We start from the raw sequence: 22,500 nt of genomic DNA, 5'->3' as shown, positions 1-22,500 counted from the left end.
GCGTCTGCAGTTGATAGAAGGAGCCAGTGCAGAGCAGAAGCAGAGCCTGGGGATCACCAGCCTGGACTACTACAGCTACCTCAACCAGTCGGGCTCCTACAAGGTGGACGACATCAACGACAAGAGCGACTTCCAGGAGACGGTGGTAGGTCTCACCTTCCTGCCTGTCTCCCTGTCTGTCGGCTTGTCTGCCTGTCTGTCTTTTGTATCGTCACGTCTGTCTGTCTGAGGCGGGAGAGAGTGACAGCCCATGAATGTGCAACTTCGTTCCTGTGTGTGTCTGTGCTACCAATCATCGACCACATCGCTATTCCAACAACTGCTAACCACGGTAGCTTAGCTCCTAAGTCTCCTGATGTATGGAGGACTGCGTCACTGGGAGAGCCTTACGAGTCACGGTGTTCTCCCCTGTGTTTACCTTCCATACCGCCTCCACCTGCTTCTGTTTACCAGTAAAACCACAAGGAGACTAATTAATGGACACAAGCTCGCTACCGCAGGACTATGTAAACTCCCTCTGCAGCGCGGGCTTTAACAACGGGAGCTTTCCCCGGTTTCCCAGCATGCCATGGGGGTGATCGGCATCTCCCCGGAGGACCGCGGCATGGTGCTGCAGCTGGTGGCCGGCGTGCTGCACCTCGGGAACGTCACCTTCCGCGAGGCGGGGAACTACGCCGCCGTGGACAGCGAGGAGTGTGAGTGTTTAACGTTGAAGTAGTGCTCCAGTCTGGGGGAGTTGACCTTCATGAACCGTCTCTCCTGGCGTCCCTCCGACATCCGTTGATGATGGTAGTTTACACACGACAGCATCGTGTGTAAACTATGGCCTACAACCAGTGAAGTAGAGCTGGAGATGATGGTTTGATCACCCAGACAAGTCAAGAGCAATGGCTTCTGGGAAAGTAGTTTGTGTTTTTTGGGCGTGATTGATACACGCTTCGTTTGCCCAGCATGGTCTCTTGCTTAAACCTGTAACTCTCTCTGACACTGGTACGCTCTTCAGCGGGTGGCTGAGTTTATCTCTCAACCATTTGGGTCAATGTATCCTTTGGTCAACCAAGTTAAAATGCTCATGTTCATGACACATTCCTGGCCCCCATCATGGTTGTTTCCATGTCCACCAGATTAGCTTAAAGGATGGATACTGACGAACTATCGCACAGGCTACGAGGCCAGGGTACGAGTCTAGGGCTAGGGTATGGGTATGAGGCCAGGGTACGGGTACGGGTCTCGGGCCAGGGTACGAGTCCCGGGTCATGGCTCCCAGTCGACTCGGACCTATTATTGGTACTCCATAATCTCTGCCGCTCCTGTTCCTTGCAATCTCGTGTGTTTGTTCTGCCGTGCTGCACATGTGCAGACTATTCTAGCGCTCCGTCCTGAACTACAACACCACGAGGAGACCCCCTCACCCTCAGCCCCCCTTGTCAGTGTAGGGTCTTTTTTTGTCATGCAGTTTATTCACAGATATAAATAGTTCTGTTTTCCTTCTCAACGTACCCGATAAGTTTCCAGTCCACTCTACACCCTTCTGGGCTCCGTCTCGGCGTAAGTCCGGGCTTTTCCACATGCTTAGGTAGACACACGCTCCCCGGTACAGTCCCAGCAGAGGAGCTCCTGCAGAAACCTGATGCATTCCCAGACACCGCTGGACGCGAGGCCTGAGAACCATTTCCTTCCAGGGGAAGTGAGTCACTGCAATAAGGCAGGGAGGGGTCCTCCAGGGACGTGTCAATGCCAGGTTAGAGCTAATGATCTATGGCACACTCAGCCCCCTTCCAGAAGCCCCTTCCAGAAGCCCTCTGCTGACGCTGGCTAGGTAGCCGTGCTGCCTCTCCTCTGTTGCTATTCCTCTCGAGTAAGACTATTATTATTAGCTATTCACAGTAGATCTGGGGATACCTATTGTTATTGTCGCGGTTGGCTATTAAGGTTCCGGATTGGTAATGCCGGTGGACGGTCTAAAAGTTTACACATGTGGGATATATATACATATCCCATGTAAACAGGTCTCTGAAAAGGTTGGTGTCGGAATTCCCCGGTTATTATTATTAGTATGATCGTTATTAATAGTCCATCCTCTGATTTTGAAACCAACCCAAAGAATTGCAGACCTTTCAGTCAGTGTCAAGGACTTCCCTAAAGAGTCGTCTTCTTCGTCCGCACGTTTCCTCAATGACTGCAAAGGTCGCCTACAGGCGTCTCCTCTCATGTTGGGAGCTGAAACAAAGGCCTCTACTGTAGCTGCATGACGCAAGAAAAGTCTATTTGAATCATCAAACAAACGTATTAAAGAAGTAAAGAAAACATGACCGTGCCAACTCAAAGGGCCTCCAGAAGATAGAGATTGAATCATGATGACAATAAGTCATGTTTTAATACTTTACTACTGAAGGTAGTGCAGCTAGTCACCGTCAACAACAAACGATGCGTCTATAAATCGAGTGTACCGTGATTTATAGGTAACTCTAACCCTAACCTTGTGTGTTAATCTAAAGGACGACAACCGAGAAACCGTACATCTGTTTCTCACATTAACGTCTGAACCTTCTGAACTGTCGTCTCCAGTCCTGGCGTTCCCGGCGTTCCTGCTGGGCATCGACCAGAACCGTCTGAAGGAGAAGCTGACCAGCAGGAAGATGGACAGCAAGTGGGGCAGCGCCCTGGAGTCCATCGACGTCACGCTCAACGTGGAGCAGGCCTGCTACACCCGCGACGCGCTCGCCAAGGCCCTGCACTCGCGCCTCTTCGACTTCCTGGTGGAGGTACGGTGCTGGTTAAAGAGAGGCTGTGTCTCACTGCGTGGTTTACAAAGAGAGGCTATGTGTCTCACTGCGCGATTTACAAAGAGAGGCTATGTGTCTCTCTGCGCGGTTACAAAGAGAGGCTATGTGTCTCACTGCGACTTTACAAAGAGAGGCTATGTGTCTCACTGCGCGGTTTACAAAGAGAGGCTATGTTTCTCACTGCGCGGTTTACAACGGGTGGTGCTTCTGAAGCTCTGCCTCCGGAAGGCACAACGTTGGGAAGATGAAGCCAGTGATGGTGATGGAGGAGAGGTGGATTGTGATGGGTGGGAGGAGATGGAGGTGGATTGTGATTGGATAAGGTGGATTGCGATGGGAGGAGATTGAGGGGAATTCTGAGTAGGAGGGGGAGGTCATCTACTAATGGCCCCGACGTACTGAACGAAATCACGTTCTCATGCAGGCTGTCAAACTGCTGCTGAATACAGCGATCTCGGCCGGGTACAATATAGTCTGTGAGATGGGTGGGATTCTACAACCTGGACCCTAGCTTCACACCGTTTTGGTCCAAGTGACCGATACACACAACTCCTTCTGACATTGATCAAGTGTTGAGTGACAGGGCTTCAGTCGTTGCTTCATTACACTCAAAGAAAATAGCTCCTGTCAAAGTACTTCCTCTAAGAACGCTTGCCTTTGCTACTGACTGCTCAGAGGGTTTTCAGAGAGAGAGAGAGACACACTCAGATCCAGAGAAGTGTCTGACGACCTGGAAAGGATCCCTCAAGACAACTAAACATATCTGACCACACCTCGCTGACGGAGAAGTCTCGCCCTGAGTGCTAGCGGGAAACGTACCTGTTGTCAGTCCAATCTAAACCCTCCCTCACCACAATCTGTTAGATAACACTGAGCTTTCTTTGGTCCAACCCAACAAGCTCTTAGCTGCACTCCTCTCCCTGACACTACGTCTCAAGGGTTATCTGGCCTCAACGATGGTTCAGAGCAGAGCCTCTCCTGAAGACCTGGTTAGATAACGGACAGACAGAATCAAGCGAAGGTGAGGAACAAAGCAGAGCTTCTCTGTAGGGATTGTTGTGGTCAGGGGCAGAGCGAGCCCTCTTAGAGGTCTAACATGACGGGCCTGACACCCCTCAGTGCTTCACTGCAGTGGTGAACAGACTGAAGAGCTGAAGAGCTAGACACCAAATTATGGGAGACAAAGTATCCTTCATGATGATGAACTGGGGAGGCGTGTGGGAAACGTTTGCCTATCTTAATTATTTCCTGAGGGAAGGGGTTGGTCAGGCTAATGGCAAAGTCCTGTAGTGGGATCCTGGCATTAATCAGTCATTTCTGAATCAATCATTCATTACTTTAATTTCAGTCAATCAACAAGGCAGTGGTGAAAGATTACCAGGAACTCAACATCGGAGTGTTGGATATCTACGGATTTGAGATCTTTCAAGTAAGTGGTGTTCTTCATCAAGGAGTTAACGAGGGTCTTTAAAACGTTACTCTGTGGCCTTGGATTAATGCTTTAAACCTTAAGCACGATTAAACACAGCTAAGAAGGATGAATGATTTACCTCCTAATTAAGAGAGCAGGGTACATTTTATAATCTGATTAATGACTGTGTCTACTAAAAGGGGCGAATAGGCTGATAAGATTTTGCCTCCTTCGATAATTAATTAGTAGTTCCAGCTTGTTTTGTCTGAATATAGTTTGAACTTTCCAGGGATGATTAAGTCATTGATCTAAGTTGGTGTTGTGTTCCATGGTTCATGCATATACTACCGTGTATAGACTGCCAGATTGATTATTAATCAATCATTCATTCATTTCACTGTATGCTTCATGTCACTGTACTACTTTTGCCATGTGACAAATAAAACTCTTGAATTTTAAATCTTATGATATATCGTGCCTCTAGTTTAGTACATCGTGGTTAAACCGCTTTTGTCCCGTCTTATTTTCTCGATAGAAAAACGGCTTTGAACAGTTCTGCATCAACTTCGTGAACGAGAAGCTGCAGCAGATCTTCATCGAGCTGACCCTCAAGGCGGAGCAGGTACCTCCCCAGAGTCCTCCTCCTCCCCACGCTGCCTCTGGCCGCCTCCTCCTCCTCCTCCTCTTCCTCCTCCTCCTCCTCCTCCTCCTCCTCCTCCTCCTCCTCCTCCTCCTCCTCCTCCCCACGCTGCCTCTGGCCTCCTCCTCCTCCTCCTCCTCCTCCCCACGCTGCCTCTGGCCTCCTCCTCCTCCTCCTCCTCCTCCTCCTCCTCCTCCTCCTCCCCACGCCGCCTCTGTCCTCTTCCTCTTCCACGCTCCCCCTGCTCGCTGCCCTCCTCCTCCCCCTCCTCCTTCCCTCCTCCCCGTTCCCCCCTGCTCTCTGCCATCCTCCCCCTCCTCCTTCTCCTTCCCCCCCTGCTCTCTGTCCTCCTCCCACCTGCTGTAAGACGCTGAACCCCCCCCCCCCCCCCCCCCCCCCCTGTGGCTCTGTAGGAGGAGTACGTCCAGGAGGGCATCAAGTGGACGGCCATCGAGTACTTCAACAACAAGATCGTCTGCGACCTGATTGAGAGCAAGCTGGTACGTCTCCCTCTGGTTCACTCTACTCTGAGGAGGCTGTTCCTCCAGGTCACTCTACTCTGAGGAGGCTGTTTCTCCAGCTCACTCTCTACTCTGAGGAGGCTGTTCCTCCAGGTCACTCTCTACTCTGAGGAGGCTGTTCCTCCAGGTCCCTCTCTACTCTGAGGAGGCTGTTCCTCCAGGTCCCTCTCTACTCTGAGGAGGCTGTTCCTCCAGCTCACTCTCTACTCTGAGGAGGCTGTTCCTCCAGGTCCCTCTCTACTCTGAGGAGGCTGTTCCTCCAGCTCACTCTCTACTCTGAGGAGGCTGTTCCTCCAGGTCACTCTTCTCTGAGGAGGCTGTTCCTCCAGGCCACTCTCTACTCTGAGGAGGCTGTTCCTCCAGGTCACTCTCTACTCTGAGGAGGCTGTTCCTCCAGGTCACTCTCTACTCTGAGGAGGCTGTTCCTCCAGGTCACTCTCTACTCTGAGGAGGCTGTTCCTCCAGGTCACTCTACTCTGAGGAGGCTGTTCCTCCAGGTCACTCTCTACTCTGAGGAGGCTGTTCCTCCAGGCCACTCTCTACTCTGAGGAGGCTGTTCCTCCAGGTCACTCTGTACTTTAAAGGTTGTATCCGCGATTCTAGGCCATAACATAAATCATCACATTCATCTGACCCTTCCTCATGATCCGCTAGCTGCCCGCCTCATAAGCAGGCCGTCAAAAGACACGTCTCTGTAGGCAGCCTACTGCTCCGAGATAGCACACAAAAACAAACAGTACTACCAACCACTCAAAACCAAGATAAATAGTATTCCAACCAATCACCGACAAGGGGTGGGTGTTGTGGGGTTTTGCGCTGCGTTCATGATCGTTTTTACTGGATGCACGAAACACGGAAGGGAGGGGCGAGCTGGCTCTGTTTGTTTGGGATCTCGCTTCAAACACCAACAGAAGAGACGTCAGCCAACATCACTGATACAGCTCTGTTTATCTACATTTACATCTACATTCACGGAAGTTAGCAGACCCTTTTATCCAACAAACAATATATCTGTCCGCACACTAAGGATGTTCATCGAACCACGTGCCAGGACGCACAACATACAATAAGTGCGTGCATTAAGTGAAAGGATGCACAACGTTTTATTTTCTCATCTTACAAGGAACTCTCCCAACCAATCAAGGCCGAATCAAGAATGACTTGCATAAGTGCATCACTTATGTAAGTCATTTTGGATTCAGCCTGGTCTCTTGTTACACCCCCCCCCCCCCGTTCTCTGAAGTGCTTCATCATTAGACACGTCTCTCCCTCTTCATCAGACACATCTCCCCACTGAGTGCTCTGATCCACCCAATCCCCCACGAGTGCTTAAAGCCCCACTTTATCAGAGCAGGGGGGGGGCTGCGGGGGGCTCATTGACCACCCCCCCCCCCCCGGGAGCTGGAGACGCAGAGCCACGTGTACTGGTGTCTTTAAACTGATCCCTGTGTTCACTGTTGGCCCCACAAGCAGAGAGACACTGCTGCTACTGTGGCCCCCGGAGCAGCCCACACACACACACACACACACACAGACACACACAGGCAAACACACACACAGGCACACACACACACAGGCAAACACACACACAGGCAGACACACACACAGGCAAACAAACACACACAGGCAAACACACACACACAGGCAAACACACACACGCGCGCGGGCTGAATGGAGCTATGTGCAGCTGCGTGACATCACCAGGGGAGCGTTCAGTCGGGCTCCCGTCTCGGCCCCGCCCTGAAACGATGAACACAAAGGTTGCCACGGAGACGTGATGAAGTCCCTCGGACTCACCCTGATGAATGTTGGTGACACAACGCAGGTCGCCGCCTCCCCGCGATACAGCGTTACGTCTACACTTCCTCTCCACGGTAACGTGGGGCCTTGTGAGGGGCCTGACCTGTGACCTGTGCCCCCCCCCCCCGCGGTGCAGAACCCCCCGGGGATCCTCTCCATCCTGGACGACGTGTGCGCCACCATGCACGCCGTGGGCGAGGGCGCGGACCAGACCATGCTGCAGAAGCTCCGCGTCGCCATCAACTCCCACGAGCACTTCAACAGCTGGAACCAGGGCTTCATCATCCACCACTACGCCGGCAAGGTACCCCCTCCTCCTCTGAGTCCGTCACCACGGCGACCACAGCATCCATTCAGGGCGGCATGCGGCTCAGGAGGTGGCGCGGGTCGACTGGTAACCTGAAGGTTGCTAGTTCGATCCCCGGCTCCTCCTAGCCGAGTGTCGAGGTGTCCCTGAGCGAGACGCCTCACCCTGACTGCTCCTGACCAGCTGGCTGTCGCCCTGCGTGGCTGACTCCGCCGTCGGTGGGTGAATGTGTGCGTGAATGTGATGTAAAGAGCTTTGAGCGGCCACTGGTTAGAAAAGCGTTGTATAAATGCAGCCCATTTACCATTTATCAGAAGTTCAGTCTTTATCTGATGGGGTATCTGTGGACGCGGCAGCCTGGCGATCTCGTGCTCCCTCCAGATGGGGGCCAGCCGTGCGGCCAGTTCTAACGAGCTGTGTCTCAGAGTCTCGGGGGAGCACGAGTTCAGTCCGGCGCTACGTCCAACAGGAAGAACTCTGTTGACTCGATCTCTAAAGGAATGCACCCGGACAAACCTGTCGGGCGCATTCCTTCTGTTCATGCTCCTCTTCGTTTTCACTCTCCCACACCTTTTTTTCTTCTGTCATTTTCCACGGGCCACCTGTTGCCAGGTCAACAGCACACACTCCGATAATAATTAACTCCAGGTTATCATTCTTTCTCTCTACCCCTCTCTCCCTCTCCCCCCTCCCTCCCTCCCTCCCTCTCTCCCCCTCCCTCCCTCTCTCCCTCCCTCCCTCTATCTCCCTCTCCCCCCCTCCCTCCCTCTCTCCCCCAGGTCTCCTACGACGCGGAGGGGTTCTGTGAGAGGAACCGTGACGTTCTGTTCAGCGACCTCATCGAGTTGATGCAAAGCAGTGAGATGTGAGTGGACCCTCTGGGGGTGTGGGTGGACCCTCTGGGGGTGTGGGTGGACCCTCTGGGGGTGTGGGTGGACCCTCTTGGGGTGTGAGTGGACCCTCTGGGGGTGTGAGAGGGCCTTCTATTGTCAGGGGGCGCGTGGCTCTCGTCGAGCTCCAGACCTCCGAGTGCAGCCGGAGACAATGGACGCGTGCCCTCCCACTCCCCAAGCCCCTCCCCCTGCCTTAACACACGGGGGGGCTTCGTGGTCTCTCCCCCCTGACCCCCTCCTCCCCCCAGGGTTGTGGGGGGGGGGGGGGGGGGGGGCGCACCGTATTAGAGTCAGTGACCATCTGTGCAAACAGCCTGCCTGTGTCTTCTGTCCTACATCTCTCTCTCTCTCTCTCTCTCTCTCTCTCTCTCTCTCTCTCTCTCTCTCTCTCTCTCTCTCTCTCTCTCTCTCTCTCTCTCTCTCTCTCTCTCTCTCTCTCTCTCTCTCTCTCTCTCTCTCTCTCTCTCTCTCTCTCTCTCTCTCTCTCTCTCTCTCTCTCTCGCTCGCTCGCTCGGCCCACTAACCCCGTTCTGCCGGGGGTGTCTCACACCAGAGAGAGGGGGCTGTCTGTCTTACCCCCTCTATACAAGGCTTTACACAAATGCAAAAATCCCCCCCCCACACACATCCACAGTATACACACAAACGTGGTACTGGGACACATTGTTGCCCAGTCACACAATGGGCTTGGAGAACCTTGAGGAAGCGAGGAAGGAAACGCCTCGGACCTGAGAGGGGAGCAGAGCGCAGAGGGCGCGATCGCGCCTCTGTTGTCAGTGATTAGAGGATAACTCCACTCCTCACAAGCACAGAAGGCTTTTCATTTGATTCTCAGTGCTGTAATTGAGGCGTTTTAGACAGACTCAACAGTATAGCTAGGGTGTCTGGTCGTTGAGAGCCAAGTGGGAGCAACAACTGCACTTATCCACACGCTACAAACGACCGTCCACAAACGACTGAGATGTTGACACCAGGGACTTCTCTTTAGGAGGTGCTGCCATGTTGGTCTGAGGTCGCTGTCTTTAACCCATGAAGCCAAGACAAAGACAAGCACGTCCACTGACAGAGACAAAGACAAGCATGTCCACTGACCAAGACAAAGACAAGCGCGTCCGCTGACCGAGACAAAGACAAGCACGTCCACTGACAGAGACAAAGACAAGCATGTCCACTGACCGAGACAAAGACAAGCGCGTCCACTGACAGAGACAAAGACAAGCGCGTCCACTGACAGAGACAAAGACAAGCGTGTCCACTGACAGAGACAAAGACAAGCGCGTCCACTGACAGAGACAAAGACAAGCGCGTCCACTGACAGAGACAAAGACAAGCGCGTCCACTGACAGAGACAAAGACAAGCACGTCCACTGACAGAGACAAAGACAAGCACGTCCACGGACAGAGACAAAGACAAGCACGTCCCCGGACACTTCTCCGATCCCATGATACAACCTGAAGAAGGACTTTGCTCAATTGAAGTTGGTTACGGAAAAGCCTTCGTTGGCTGGTTCCTAAACAGACGTTCCTGAAGGGCTTTTCTGAAGTGCAAATTACACACTGATGTTTTGAAGATGTTGAAAACGCGTCGAACCGTTAACGTTGATATAATTTGTTCCAACATTTCAAGCGACGTGACAACCCTAAGCCCTATTGGCTCTCTCTGCCCGTCCTGACCCATGTCCCGCCCCTCTCTCCCCATGCCCCGCCCCTCTCTCCCTATGCCCCGCCCCCTCCTCCAGCTCCTTCATCAGAGGTCTGTTCCAGGAGAACCTGAACGCTGAGAAGAAAGGCCGGCCTACCACAGCAGGAAGCAAAATAAAGGTAGGTTAACCTGTCCGTCCGTCTGTCTGCCTGAACCTCCCCTTCTCCTGCTGCCGGGACACTTTAGGGTAGGTTACTGTCCGTCTGTCCGGACTAGGTAAACCTCCCCTTCTAATGTTTCACATCCTCCTGTGTCCACACATCCGGAACCTTCCCTCTTAAACTGCGTCTACATTTACATCCAGTACATGTTGCACGAATGACTACGCGTACGCAAACATGTTCGATGCTTAAATCTCTCGGTCGACAGAAAACCACCTACAGCAGACCCCTGCTGCTGTATCATTGTCCTTTTCTCACCGCTGGCTGTTCTCGCTCTGCAGAAACAAGCCAACGACCTGGTGAGCACGCTGATGAAGTGCACCCCCCACTACATCCGCTGCATCAAGCCTAACGAGACCAAGAAGCCCCGGGACTGGGAGGAGAGCCGGTAGGTCCTTGGTTCCATGCTGGACCACCGTCACATCTTGTCCCCATCCTAAAGGCAGTTGTGCTTCATACTTTCATACTTCAGTCCCAACCAGCGTTCTTTTTCATGCCCACTGGTGTGATTGATAAATGTTCTTTATTTATACCGCACTCCTCTAACCAGTGGCCCCTCAAAGCACTTCACAATACTGCCTAACATTCACCCATTCACTCACACATTCACACACCGACGGCGGAGTCAGCCACGCAAGGTGACAGCCAGCTGGTCAGCAGCAGTCGGGCTGAGGCGTCTCGCTCAGGGACACCTCGACACCCAGCTAGGAGGAGTCAGGGTCGAACTAGCAACCTTCCGGTTACCAGCCAACTCGTTGACCACCCAGCTTGTTGTTTTGTCCTGGCGAGGATGTTGTTATTCTCCTTATTCTATATTGTGGTTTCAGAAAGCACCTTCCACAGGAAGTGCCCCAGTGATCCCGCCTCCTTCTGGTTCCGCTTCCTCTCCCTGTCCGCTCCGATCTTCGAGCCCGGGCACTTAATGTACTGACGGCGGGTGCGCTCTTATTGTTTAGGCCCTGATCCACTTCCTGTTGCCAGCGGACTACGGGCAGGCGTGCGTAATTAGCCACGGAACCACTCATGGACAGGAAGCCCAGACACATTGAGTCATCCCAGAGCGCTTTGTTTCAGTATGATGAATCATAAACCAGCAGGATATTACCTCTCCACTCTGAGGGCAGCTGAAGGTGTTAAGAGGAGGGTGTGAGGCGCGTTCTGAAGCATCGGCAGTGAGACCGGGGACAGAATGTGTGAGTAAATCACCTGACGCGTTATTGATGGTTTTATAACGAGTCGGGAGCACCACGTAGTTTATCACGGGTGGAGCAGGTGACTCAGGAGGCAGAGCAGGTTGGCTGGTAACCGGCTCGTCCTAGCCGAGCGTCGAGGTGTCCCTGAGCGAGACGCCTCACCCTGACTGCTCCTGACCAGCTGGCTGTCGCCCTGCGGGGCTGACTCCGCCGTCGGTGTGTGAATGTGTGTGTGAATGGGTGAATGTGAGGCAGTATTGTAAAGGGCTTTGAGTGGCCGCTGGTTAGAAAAGCGCAGTAAATATATGCAGTCCATTTACTATTCCCATCAGTGAAGGTTCCAGAGTGTGGTGATTCTCTCTCTCTCCGGCCTGTATTGTGACCCTCTCTCTCTCTCTGGCCTGTGTTGTGACCCTCTCTCTCTCCGGCCTGTGTTGTGACCCTCTCTCTCTCTGGGTGGCTGCTCCAGGGTGAAGCACCAGGTGGAATACCTTGGGCTGAAGGAGAACATCAGGGTGAGGCGAGCCGGCTACGCCTACCGGAGGGTCTTCAGGAAGTTCCTCAACAGGTGAACTCCACCGACTAGAACTCCATTAATGATGGGCCATTGTCATCATCAAGTCTCTTTTGTTTCTCTCTCTCTGACATCTTGGGGTCTCCCTCCGTCTCATAGCGTATAATTGTTCTATTATAATTATCTTACAGTGATTGTCTAAACCTCTATCGCTGTTGTTCTGTGAAGCTATAGTGAGTCCCTGTTGTTATTCCTCAGGTCTGTGTGTGTGAGGTCAGTGTTGTTTCTCAGGACTGTGTGTGAAGCTATAGTGAGTCCCTATTGTTTCTCCTCAGGTATGCGATCCTCACCAAGGAGTCGTGGCCCACGTGGCGTGGCGAGGAGAAGCAGGGGGTTCTCCATCTGCTGCACGCGGTCCACATGGACCAGGACCAGTACCAGATGGGGCGCACCAAGGTCTTCATCAAGGCCCCGGAGTCGGTGAGTCTGCAGCACAGGATGAAGGTCGAGCAGAGAGCCGGACTAGAGGTTCTGTGTTTGGAATGGAGCCCAGACCAACGCTTTTCGTTCTCAAAACATGTCCTCGGATTTAGAGATTCTGAAAGCCGTTGCTGGGTTCAAATCTCGTTGGTTTGAGAACATCAAAAAAAGCTGTAATCTGATTGGATGTACCTCTAGGGGCAGCGTCACCCAGGTCAAAGTTTAAATAGATAGATCATTGAGCGCAGCAACGAGGTTTAAACCCGAGCTGTGTCCAGGGTAGGGTCCAGACGTGGTGGGCTCTGGGGTCCCCCAGGACCCCACAACGCCTCGGTGAGAGAAGACTACAAGGAAATGGATGGAAAGCTTCCAACTAGGAGCTGAAATAACAATGAAGAGGTTGAAGGTGACTTAACCTCTTAACTTAATGTAACTTAATGTAACATAATATAACTAAATGTAACTTAATCTAACCTAATGTAACTTAACTTCTTTAAAGAGGAGGTTGGCCTACAAAGGCCTTCTGTGTGGGAATCAAACCTCTGACGCATCAGATGGTCAAACATTCTCAGTCTCAGTCCCAGTCCCAGTCCCAGTCCCAGTCCCAGTCCCAGTCCCAGTCCCAGTCCCAGTCCCAGGTACGACGTCAGCACTGGGAACAAAGGCACACACACAAACACCAGTGCTGTGTGTCACAGAGCCGGTGTGGCGTTGTAAGAGGCACCTCCTCCTCCTCCTCCCCAGTATTCCTGTTCCCCCTGCTGGGAATGAGAGCTACACTTCAGGGAAGTCTGTGAGGCCATGTATTAGCATTTGCACACATCATGCACACTGAAGCATGTATACCACACTATAAACTACACATACACACATACACATTCTTTAAACTACACACACAGCGGTCTTAGTGTAGAGGAGGGTCATATGGAGCTGTTGCTGAATGCGTTCACTCATTCACTGCCAAGAGGCGACCCCCCCCCCCCCCCCCCGCAGATCACCATGGTTACAATCGTAAGGTCGCCATGGAGAGACAGCGGGCTAATGAAAGCTAAATATCACGCGAGCCTGGTGCTGAAATAAGTTGACAGCCTATGAAAACAGTCGTCCCTGCGTGACAGACAGGAGGTCATTACTTCACTGCCCGAGCGTCTCAACCCGCCTGCAATTAGACGGCTTTGTGATTCTAAGACGCTATCGCGGAGGGTCGAGATGGGAGTGAGAGTCTGCCGGGGTCGGAGATAAAGAATCAGTCCAGTGACGTAATCACCGGGATCTGAATAAATCAAACACACTTGTGTGTGGTGAGGCTATGGGGTCTGTTTTTAGACGGTTCTGTTAATGTATTGTGACTATGGGGGCTATGATTCATGCGTGTCAGGGCAGTGGTGATATGTAGGGGCAGGATGTTTAGTCTGGGAGGGGGGGGGGGGGGGGGGGAAGGAGAGGACGCCATGTTGTGAGGCCCAAGAGGAAGAGGAAAGCTAATGCATTAGCGGAGATGCTAGTCTTGGTCTGGGGAAATGTCCTCCATCCAAGTTAGTTACTTGGATGTTTTTACGATTTCAATCAAACGTTGTTTGACCGTCGTATTATTTCAATTACAAAATAACATTCAATACACACGCACGCACGCACGCACACGCACGTACACACACACACACGTCCAGAAGTCCACAAGTGCATCATGATGGTATCTTTGTGTATCCCGGGTTCATGTGTGTTCTGTTGTCCGGGCGCTTGGTCGGACGCTGCTCTGTGTGTGTTAGCTCCGTGCTGCTCTGTGTGTGTTAGCTCCGTGCTGCTCTGTGTGTGTGTGTTAGCTCCGTGCTGCTCTGTGTGTGTTAGCTCCGTGCTGCTCTGTGTGTGTTAGCTCCGTGTTGCTCTGTGTGTGATGGTCTGACCCCCTCCGCCTCCACAGCTCTTCCTACTGGAGGAGACCAGGGAACGCAAGTTTGACGGGTACGCCCGGACGATCCAGAAGGCCTGGAGGAAGTACATGGCCCGCAAGAAGTACGTCCAGATGAGGGAGGAAGGTAAGCGGCCATCCATTGAACAGCCACCTGATGTATTACTTCCGTTCTTTTTAGTTTCTTCCTTTAAACCGAACCTCTCTGGTCTCCCCAGCCTGCGACCTGCTGGTGAACCGTAAAGAGAGACGGAGACACAGCATCAACAGGAACTTTGTGGGCGACTACCTGGGCATGGAGGACCGTCCGGAGCTCCGACAGTTCCTGGGCAAACGGGAAAAGATCGACTTTGCGGACAAAGTCACAAAGTACGACCGGCGATTCAAGGTGAGGTCAGCGCTGGAGGCGGGCTTCACTGAGGGCTCATGTTCATGTTCTGCTGTCACCGCAAAATGTCTTCGTCTTATTCTCCTCCTCCTCCTCCTCCTCCTCCTCCTCCTCCTCCTCCGCCTCTCTCCAGCCGATCAAGAGGGACCTGATCCTGACCCCTAAGTGTGTGTACCTGGTGGGCCGGGAGAAGCTGGCGCAGGGCCCTGAGAAGGGTCAGGTGACGGAGGTGCTGAAGAGGCGGATCGAGGTGGAGAAGATCCTGGCGGTGTCTCTGAGGTGAGCCTCGTGGTCCCCGTCCGCCCGCCGCCTGGATGCTCTCGAGGTCGCAACACGTGTCTGCGGAGGGAAGACTTTAGGGCTAGTTATGCTCTGTTCGATTCTTACAATCAGCGATCCTTTTGTGGATACTTTGTGGATATCTTTGTGTATTCTTTATGTTTCACAAGTTTGAACGACTTACATTTGTTAGATCAAAGAGCCATGAACTATATTTCATTTAGATGAACACTAGTAGAAGCCAATAAGTAGGAACATGGCTATGTCAACAAAACTTGTCAACAAGGCAGCAATATGATTTATGATTATTATATTATTATATATATTCTCTCTCACTCAACAATGAAAGGTAACCGTGCAGTGGCTCTCCCTGGTGGTAAAGACTTGAAGTTCAACACCACAACAACTAACTACTCATGGGGAACGGCCTTTTACAGAACTAACCTGATAACAGGCAGTATCAATACTAGTCAGATTCCTTTGAGTTGCTAAACCCCAGTAACCCTTTTAACGGCAACATTATGCATTTCATCTGTTTTTGGTTTGTCGTTCAAATCTTTCATTGCGACCTCATTTGATGCCATCAGTTTACTCTAAGGTCTTAGTGGAGTCTTAGTGGCCGAGGGCCATGGTTTGATGTAAGCTCACATTGACCTCACAGGGAAAACACTTCTGTCCTGAGCACAACTCTGACTGAGGCCGGTGTGTTGCACTGAACTTTATTAGAAACCATACGTTTACCTGTGTTTGTGTGTGTGTGTCTGTGTGTGTGTGTCTGTTTCTGTTTCTGTTTGTGTGCGCGTGTGTTTGTCTGTTTGTCCGTGTGTGTGCGTGTGTTTCTGTGTGACTGTTTGTCCGTGTGTCTGCGTGTCTTTTTCTGTGTGTGTCTGTGTGTGTGTGTCTGTGTGTCCGTGTGTCTTTTTATGTGTGTGTGTGCGTGTGTGTGCGTGTGCGTGCGTGTGTGTGCGCGTGTGTGCCTGCGTGTGCGTGCGTGTGCGTGCGTGTGTGTGCCTGCGTGTGTGCGTGCGTGTGCGCCCCCCAGCACCATGCAGGACGACCTGCTGATCCTCCACGAGCAGGAGTACGACAGCCTGCTGGAGTGCGTCTTCAAGACGGAGCTGGTCAGTCTGCTGTCGCGGCGCTTCGAGGAGAAAACCCAGAGGACGCTGCCGCTCAAGTTCAGCAACACGTAAGAGCGGGGGTCGTCACGGCGACTCGAGCCGTCGCTGGGCCGCGCGGCGGGAACGCCTGAGGAAAGCCTATCAAACACAAGCTCTCATCCATTCTATAATAACATCAAACCCTGGACATGCTTCCTACATTGACATCCCATCCACCCAGGCCTTCATCCAGGGCTCCAGAGTTGTGTTGGATGGAAGGCTCGCCCTCCATCCAACACAACTCTGGAGCCCTGGATGAAGGCCTTGGTGGATGGGATCATTGGGATGTTAGAACCTGTTAGTGGGGAAGTTAATGTAGTCAAAATGCCCAGGGTTCGATATTATTATAGAATGGAAGAGAGCTTGAGTTTGATAGGCTGGGATGATAGTATATAGTATATATAATATATATATATATATATATATATATAACATTGTGTGTTTGTGTGTCTCTGTGTGTGTGTGTCTGTGTGTGTGTGTGTGTGTGTGTGTGTCTGTGTGTCTGTGTGTGTGTGTGTGTGTGTGTTCCAGGATGGAGCTGAAGCTGAAGAAGGAGACGTGGGGGTTCCTGAGTGCGGGGGGGTCTCGCCAGGTGACGGTGGTCCAGGGTCAGGGCGACGCCGCCGTGCTGAAGCCCTCCAGTAAGACCCTGCAGGTCAGCATCGGGCCGGGACTGCCCAAGACCACCCGTGAGTACACCCCCAACCCCCCCCCCCCCCCCAGGACCGGTTAACATCGACGCTGACAGCCTCCTATTGTCACCTCTGTGTGTGTGTGTGTGTGTGTGTGTGTGTGTGTGTGTGTGTGTGTGTGTGTGTGTGTGTGTGTGTGTGTGTGTGTGTGTGTGTGTGTGTGTGTGTGTGTGTGTGTGTGTGTGTGTGTGTGTCAGGTCCCAGCAAGAAGAGCTTCTCCCAGCAGGGCCGTTCCTCCAGGACCCACCAGACCACCCCGGCCAGGGCAGCCCCCGGCCCCCCAGGTAGGGGGACAGACAGGCAGACAGACAGACAGACAGACAGACAGACAGACAGACAGACAGACAGACAGACAGACAGACAGACAGACAGACGCCTATTATAACAAGACATAAAAAGATGAATAAGTATTTACAAAAACTGTGCATTAAACAAAAGCAAATAATAACGTAATAATAATGATATAACACTCCTATAATTTATAACAAGCGTTTAAATATAAATGCTGAGGTTAGGTATTATTTGTAAACAACAACAACAGCGGCGAGCTAAAGCTCCAGCGCTACGCCAGCTAGCTCACAGACGAGCGTCGCCGTGGCAACCGTAACCGAGCGGCCTCGTCGCCTGACGCTCGTCACTTCCTGTCTCCGCAGCCGCCCACCAGAACGGCGGCCCCAGGAACACCAACCACCTGGCCAGCCAGAGGAACCCCCAGAGGCCCCCCCCCTCCACGGGCCGGACTCCCCAGCCGGGCCTGCCCAGCGGGCCGGGCCAGCCCCGCGGCCGGGGGGGCGGCGGGCCCCCCACGCAGCCCCCCAACCTGGACTGCCTGAGGGTCCCGGAGCAAGGCGCCGCAGGGTGAGGGCCGGGGGGGGGGGGGGGGACCACCTTCAAGGCCGTCGTTGGCAGGATGACATTCATTAGGAAACATTGTGCATTATAGAACTGATTTGAGACACGCACACAGACACACGTATATACACAGACACAGACACACGCACAGACAGACACAGACACACGTATATACACAGACAGACACAGACAGACACACGCACAGACAGACACAGACACACGTATATACACACACAGACACAGACAGACACACGCACAGACAGACACACACAGACATAGACACACACACACACACACACACACACACACACACACACACACACACACACACACACACACACACACACACACACACACACACACACACACACACACACACACACTGTGAGAGTGTGTTTAAACCCAAAAGTAATCACCAGGCAGTGTCTTGCTATAATTTGGCCAATGTATTCCTTTGTAGTCATGGCGACAGACGGACAGCTTCCAATGGAGGAATGTGAGTTTGAGTGTTCAGTGTTTTGGTGGCAGCTGGTTTCTAGATTAGCTCTGTGGTGCGCTGTTCTTCCTGTAGTCCATTAACATCTGATAGAGGTTCACACCTTTCCTTACACTAATGATCTGTCTAAGGGAACGGGGACGAGACTTGATTCTGTACCGCTCTGTTCCGGAACATTCGGCAGAAGATGCTTTCATTCACCCACACACGAGACAACCCAGAAGACTCCTATCTTCTGATTGTAGATTGGATTTCTTTTTTCTCAGAACATTTCTAACTCGTAGTCCTTCCTTCTTTCTGAACAGAAACGGCCTTGGTTATAGATGAGCCGTGTTTCAATAAGGCCATTCATGAATTCAAAGATCCCTCAAAGATCTGCCTTTCATGTCTGAGATCTTTCAAGTTTCATCAAACGTTTTTGGTGAAGCCTTTTCTCGCGCTAGGGAATGTAATGTGTAAACCTTTATACAGCTGTTATATATTATAACCTTATGATGTGCTGCACTGGGGATCATTACCTTGACATTCTACTGGGGCTGAATCAGTGCTCGGGAAAAAGCTCTCTGCTAAAAAGTCTCAAACGTCAATGGTCTAGGAGAGGTCAATGTGCGTCCTCCAGTGACAGCGCTGCCATCTGGTGGCTGCGCGGTAAACGACCAGTTTACAGATAAGATAATAATAAGTCGTTTTTTTAATTTCAGTGTCACTGCAGAAAGAACAGGACACTAGAATGAAAATAGATGAACAAAGAATAAACACTGCAACGAATAAAACACAAAGATTATAATCGACATACCCGACAGTAGCATCATGAGGGAAACGTCTAAAGGGTGAGCTCCTCTCTCTGAGCCCTGTGACGGCGTAAGGACACCAAACCAACCATGCTGCTGCTCTCCCTCGTGTCCCCAGGGCCCATCGGCCCTCCGACAGCCGGCCGGCCCCCGGCGGCGGGCGCCCCAAGCCGGCCCCTAAGCCCCGCCCCCATGTGCCCCAGTGCCGGGCGCTGTACGCCTACGACGCCCAGGACACGGACGAGCTCAGCTTCAACGCCGACGAACTCATCGAGATCATCAAGGAGGGTGAGAACCGCTCTGAGCGCCGCAGGCTGGGGACACAGGCCTGCTCTGGTCTCAGGGTTAGGGTTAGTGTCAGGGAGCTCAGGGGGTAGAGCGGGTCGACTGGGAGCCGGAGGGTTGCTGGTTCGATCCCCGGCTCCTCCTAGCGGAGTGTCGAGGTGTCCCTGAGCAAGGCACCTCACTGCTGATCCTGCAGAATCCTCTTAATGTTAAATAAATGTAAATCCTATTGATAGACCACGGCCAGACGCTGTGGTTCTGAGGTCTAGACCCTGACGGTTCTGACGGTTGGTTCTGATGGTTCTGACGGTTGGTTCTGACGGTTGGTTCTGACGGTTGGTTCTGATGGTTGGTTCTGACGGTTGGTTCTGAGGTTCTGATGGTTGGTTCTGACGGTTGTTTCTGAGGTTCTGACGGTTGGTTCTGAGGTTCTGACGGTTGGTTCTGAGGTTCTGACGGTTGTTTCTGAGGTTCTGACGGTTGGGTTCTAAAGGTTCTGACGGTTGGGTTCTAAAGGTTCTGACGGTTGGTTCTGACAGTTCGGTTGGTTCTGATGGTTCTGACGGTTGGTTCTGAGGTTCTGACGGTTGGTTCTGAGGTTCTGACGGTTCGGTTGGTTCTGAAGGTTCTGACGGTCGGTTCTGAGGTTCTAACGGTTGGTTCTGAGGTTCTGACGGTCGGTTCTGACAGTTCGGTTGGTTCTGATGGTTCTGACGGTTGGTTCTGAGGTTCTGACGGTTGTTTCTGAGGTTCTGACGGTTGGTTCTGAGGTACTGACGGTTGGTTCTGACGGTTCGGTTGGTTCTGATGGTTCTGACGGTTGGTTCTGAGGTTCTGAAGGTTCGGTTCTAAAGGTTCTGACGGTTGGTTCTGACGGTTGGGTTCTAAAGGTTCTGACGGTTGGTTCTGACAGTTCGGTTGGTTCTGATGGTTCTGACGGTTGGTTCTGAGGTTCTGACGGTCGGTTCTGAGGTTCTAACGGGTTCCTTCTCTGCTCCTCAGACGCCTCTGGCTGGTGGACGGGGAGGATCCGGGGGAAACAGGGCCTGTTCCCCAACAACTACGTCAGCAAGATCTAGGAGTCCGGGAGGACTTCTGTATGAGGGACGGAGGGGCTGAGGACCCCTCGGAGAGGGCCCCCCGCTGTCCACCCACCCCACCACCACTATGTGGTCGTCACTGGGGGCCCGTCTGGCGTCATGTGACCCGTCTGAGGTCATGTGACCCAGATGTCCGCAGGCTGAACTTGGTGTGGGGGACGGATTTTGGCTTTCAAACCGAGAAGACTTTTTACCTTTTACTTAAGGGACGACATCAGCTTCCCCAGGAGTACCAAAGAGTACTGAACAAAACTATTTATTGTATTTATAGCTTTATATTTTTCTCGACTGTCTCGTTACACTTTTCTAAGCTCAGTGGTGTTGAAGCGTCCTCTGTTCAGCGGGCGTCTCGGTCTGCTGTCACGTTCCTCCCGTTTTATTCTGAAATCATGTAACCAGCGGGAGTAAAGTTTCTCTGTGTGTGTCAGTGCGGTTTTTGTTAAGTTGCTGTATTTTAAAGCCATGAAGTGATGCTGATGGTTAAGTGTTCTGGAAGATGATTTCACTGTGTTCTAGAAATAGTTTTTTATTAAAACATATATATATATATACACCATATCTCCCAAACTGAACAGATTGTGTCTGTTGAGCAGATGCATCCAAAGAACGAGAAGGCAGGAATCAAAGACTAGTCGACGCGTTGCTGGGGAACTTTTTAGCCAGTAAATGTAAATTTCTTGATTGTCCGTATCATATTGTCCAGGTTTTTGTATCGAAGAAATTTTTAAATTGCAAATTCCACACACACTGACCGTATTCTGGGTGTCGTCTGTGGTTGAAGAGCACTTTACTGGGATAGGTACTATCTTGGGGACACCAACATACTCATTTGGTCATATCACAGCCTATGTATCACATCGATGAAGGACAAATTGCCAAACACAATGCAAATAGCCGAATTTATGAAGAGAATAACTTGTTTACATGGAAATATTGTGCAGGCCATTTTAGATTGATTTATGTATATCTGTTGATATCTAGAACATGTGTTTTTGGGTTCAAGTTTAATTCTGTCGTTTATTTTCTTTCTCTTGATATTCTGCCTTCCTGTTTGGTACCTAGAGCGATGTGTGATTGATGCTGTTTTTAACGGACTTCATTGGTTCAGAGACTCCAGGTGATGTTGGGTTTAATCAGTCTCACAATCATTTCAGACGAAAGGAAAGAATTTTACCTTTATTTTGCTTCAGCTTCACTATGTCTACCCTCCTTTTGCACTGCCGTTGCATTAATTTATCATTCTGTCATAATTTAAGAGCTCGGACACCCATGGCTGGGTCATCCTGACTGACAGCTGTCACAGGGCTCAGCGATATCGAAGGTTTGATGCTGGATGTCGACACATCTTTGTGCAATATGAAAAACACCAGTTGGATCTTTTAATAAAGCATGTTCATGTTGCAAACCTTACGGTGTGTTGATTGTAATGGGCTATTGACTTATTGTACGTTGATGTCGAAATGTACTTTTGACAAAGTAGTGAAACTAAAAAAACTACTTTTGACGGTTTATCATGTTTATATTCACTTCTGTGCTTTAATCTTCAGCATCAACATGTTTTCATTTAGAGTATTCTTGTTATATCTCACCATTTGCAAACAGTTTGTTATAATGTAAAGTACAGAATGAGAATAGACAAAAGGGTTCTAAGCATCGATACTAATTGCTGGCTTATGTTTCATGTTTTATATGTGTTGATGTAGAAGTTATAGCAGAGCTCATTACACTTTCATCCTCAGTGAATAATTAGGCGAACTATAACATCTGATTAATCTGAGGGTGTTTTCTCCACCCACTGGTATGTTCCAAAGTGTGTCGAACAGACATGAACTCAGTAACTTGAAACCCAAACGATCACAGAGGAAGGAGCACTCAAGAAAGAGTTATCCAAGTTTATTAATATTATTTTTTAAAACTAATATAAATCCCACAGAACATAATCGTGGTTCCAGTCGGCCATGAGTCCATGAATACCTGCTTAACGTACTGCTCCCCAACACTCATTCAAAATGTTAGTTCTCTTCTTTATTAATATTCATCAAGAGTGGAAATACATGGCCTCAGCACACCGTCAGATTCACTTTTGCACCCATAACTTTTTCTCTCTTGTGCAAGTATATGCAAGTGAGTTAGTCAAGAATTA

At 51.2% G+C, this 22,500-nt stretch overlaps 1 protein-coding gene across 2 annotated transcripts in view; it reads left to right on the top strand.

Moving 5' to 3' along the window:
• Positions 1–21,850, top strand: part of myo1ea (myosin IEa) — a 36,680-nt gene extending 14,830 nt beyond the window's left edge. The window contains exons 8-29 of one of the 2 annotated variants that reach the window (XM_056607344.1): positions 11–145; positions 563–695; positions 2,569–2,765; positions 4,135–4,215; positions 4,733–4,819; positions 5,251–5,337; positions 7,295–7,462; positions 8,245–8,330; positions 10,098–10,179; positions 10,503–10,609; positions 11,884–11,982; positions 12,264–12,408; positions 14,327–14,441; positions 14,533–14,702; positions 14,836–14,981; positions 16,024–16,170; positions 16,673–16,830; positions 17,031–17,117; positions 17,487–17,691; positions 18,146–18,181; positions 19,091–19,260; positions 20,260–21,850. In XM_056607344.1, the coding sequence (XP_056463319.1) occupies positions 11–145; positions 563–695; positions 2,569–2,765; positions 4,135–4,215; positions 4,733–4,819; positions 5,251–5,337; positions 7,295–7,462; positions 8,245–8,330; positions 10,098–10,179; positions 10,503–10,609; positions 11,884–11,982; positions 12,264–12,408; positions 14,327–14,441; positions 14,533–14,702; positions 14,836–14,981; positions 16,024–16,170; positions 16,673–16,830; positions 17,031–17,117; positions 17,487–17,691; positions 18,146–18,181; positions 19,091–19,260; positions 20,260–20,336 (2,718 nt within the window). In that variant the 3' untranslated portion in view covers positions 20,337–21,850. The remainder of the gene's footprint in view (positions 1–10; positions 146–562; positions 696–2,568; positions 2,766–4,134; positions 4,216–4,732; positions 4,820–5,250; positions 5,338–7,294; positions 7,463–8,244; positions 8,331–10,097; positions 10,180–10,502; positions 10,610–11,883; positions 11,983–12,263; positions 12,409–14,326; positions 14,442–14,532; positions 14,703–14,835; positions 14,982–16,023; positions 16,171–16,672; positions 16,831–17,030; positions 17,118–17,486; positions 17,692–18,145; positions 18,182–19,090; positions 19,261–20,259) is intronic. The other variant, XM_056607345.1, reaches the window with a different exon arrangement.
• The last annotated feature ends 650 nt before the right edge of the window (positions 21,851–22,500 follow it).

This window comes from Gadus chalcogrammus, chromosome 14, assembly GCF_026213295.1.
Source record: "Gadus chalcogrammus isolate NIFS_2021 chromosome 14, NIFS_Gcha_1.0, whole genome shotgun sequence".
Taxonomy (NCBI): domain Eukaryota; kingdom Metazoa; phylum Chordata; class Actinopteri; order Gadiformes; family Gadidae; genus Gadus; species Gadus chalcogrammus.
The sequence above is the reverse complement of the archived record's forward strand: the minus strand, read 5'-3'. Positions and strand labels throughout refer to the sequence as shown.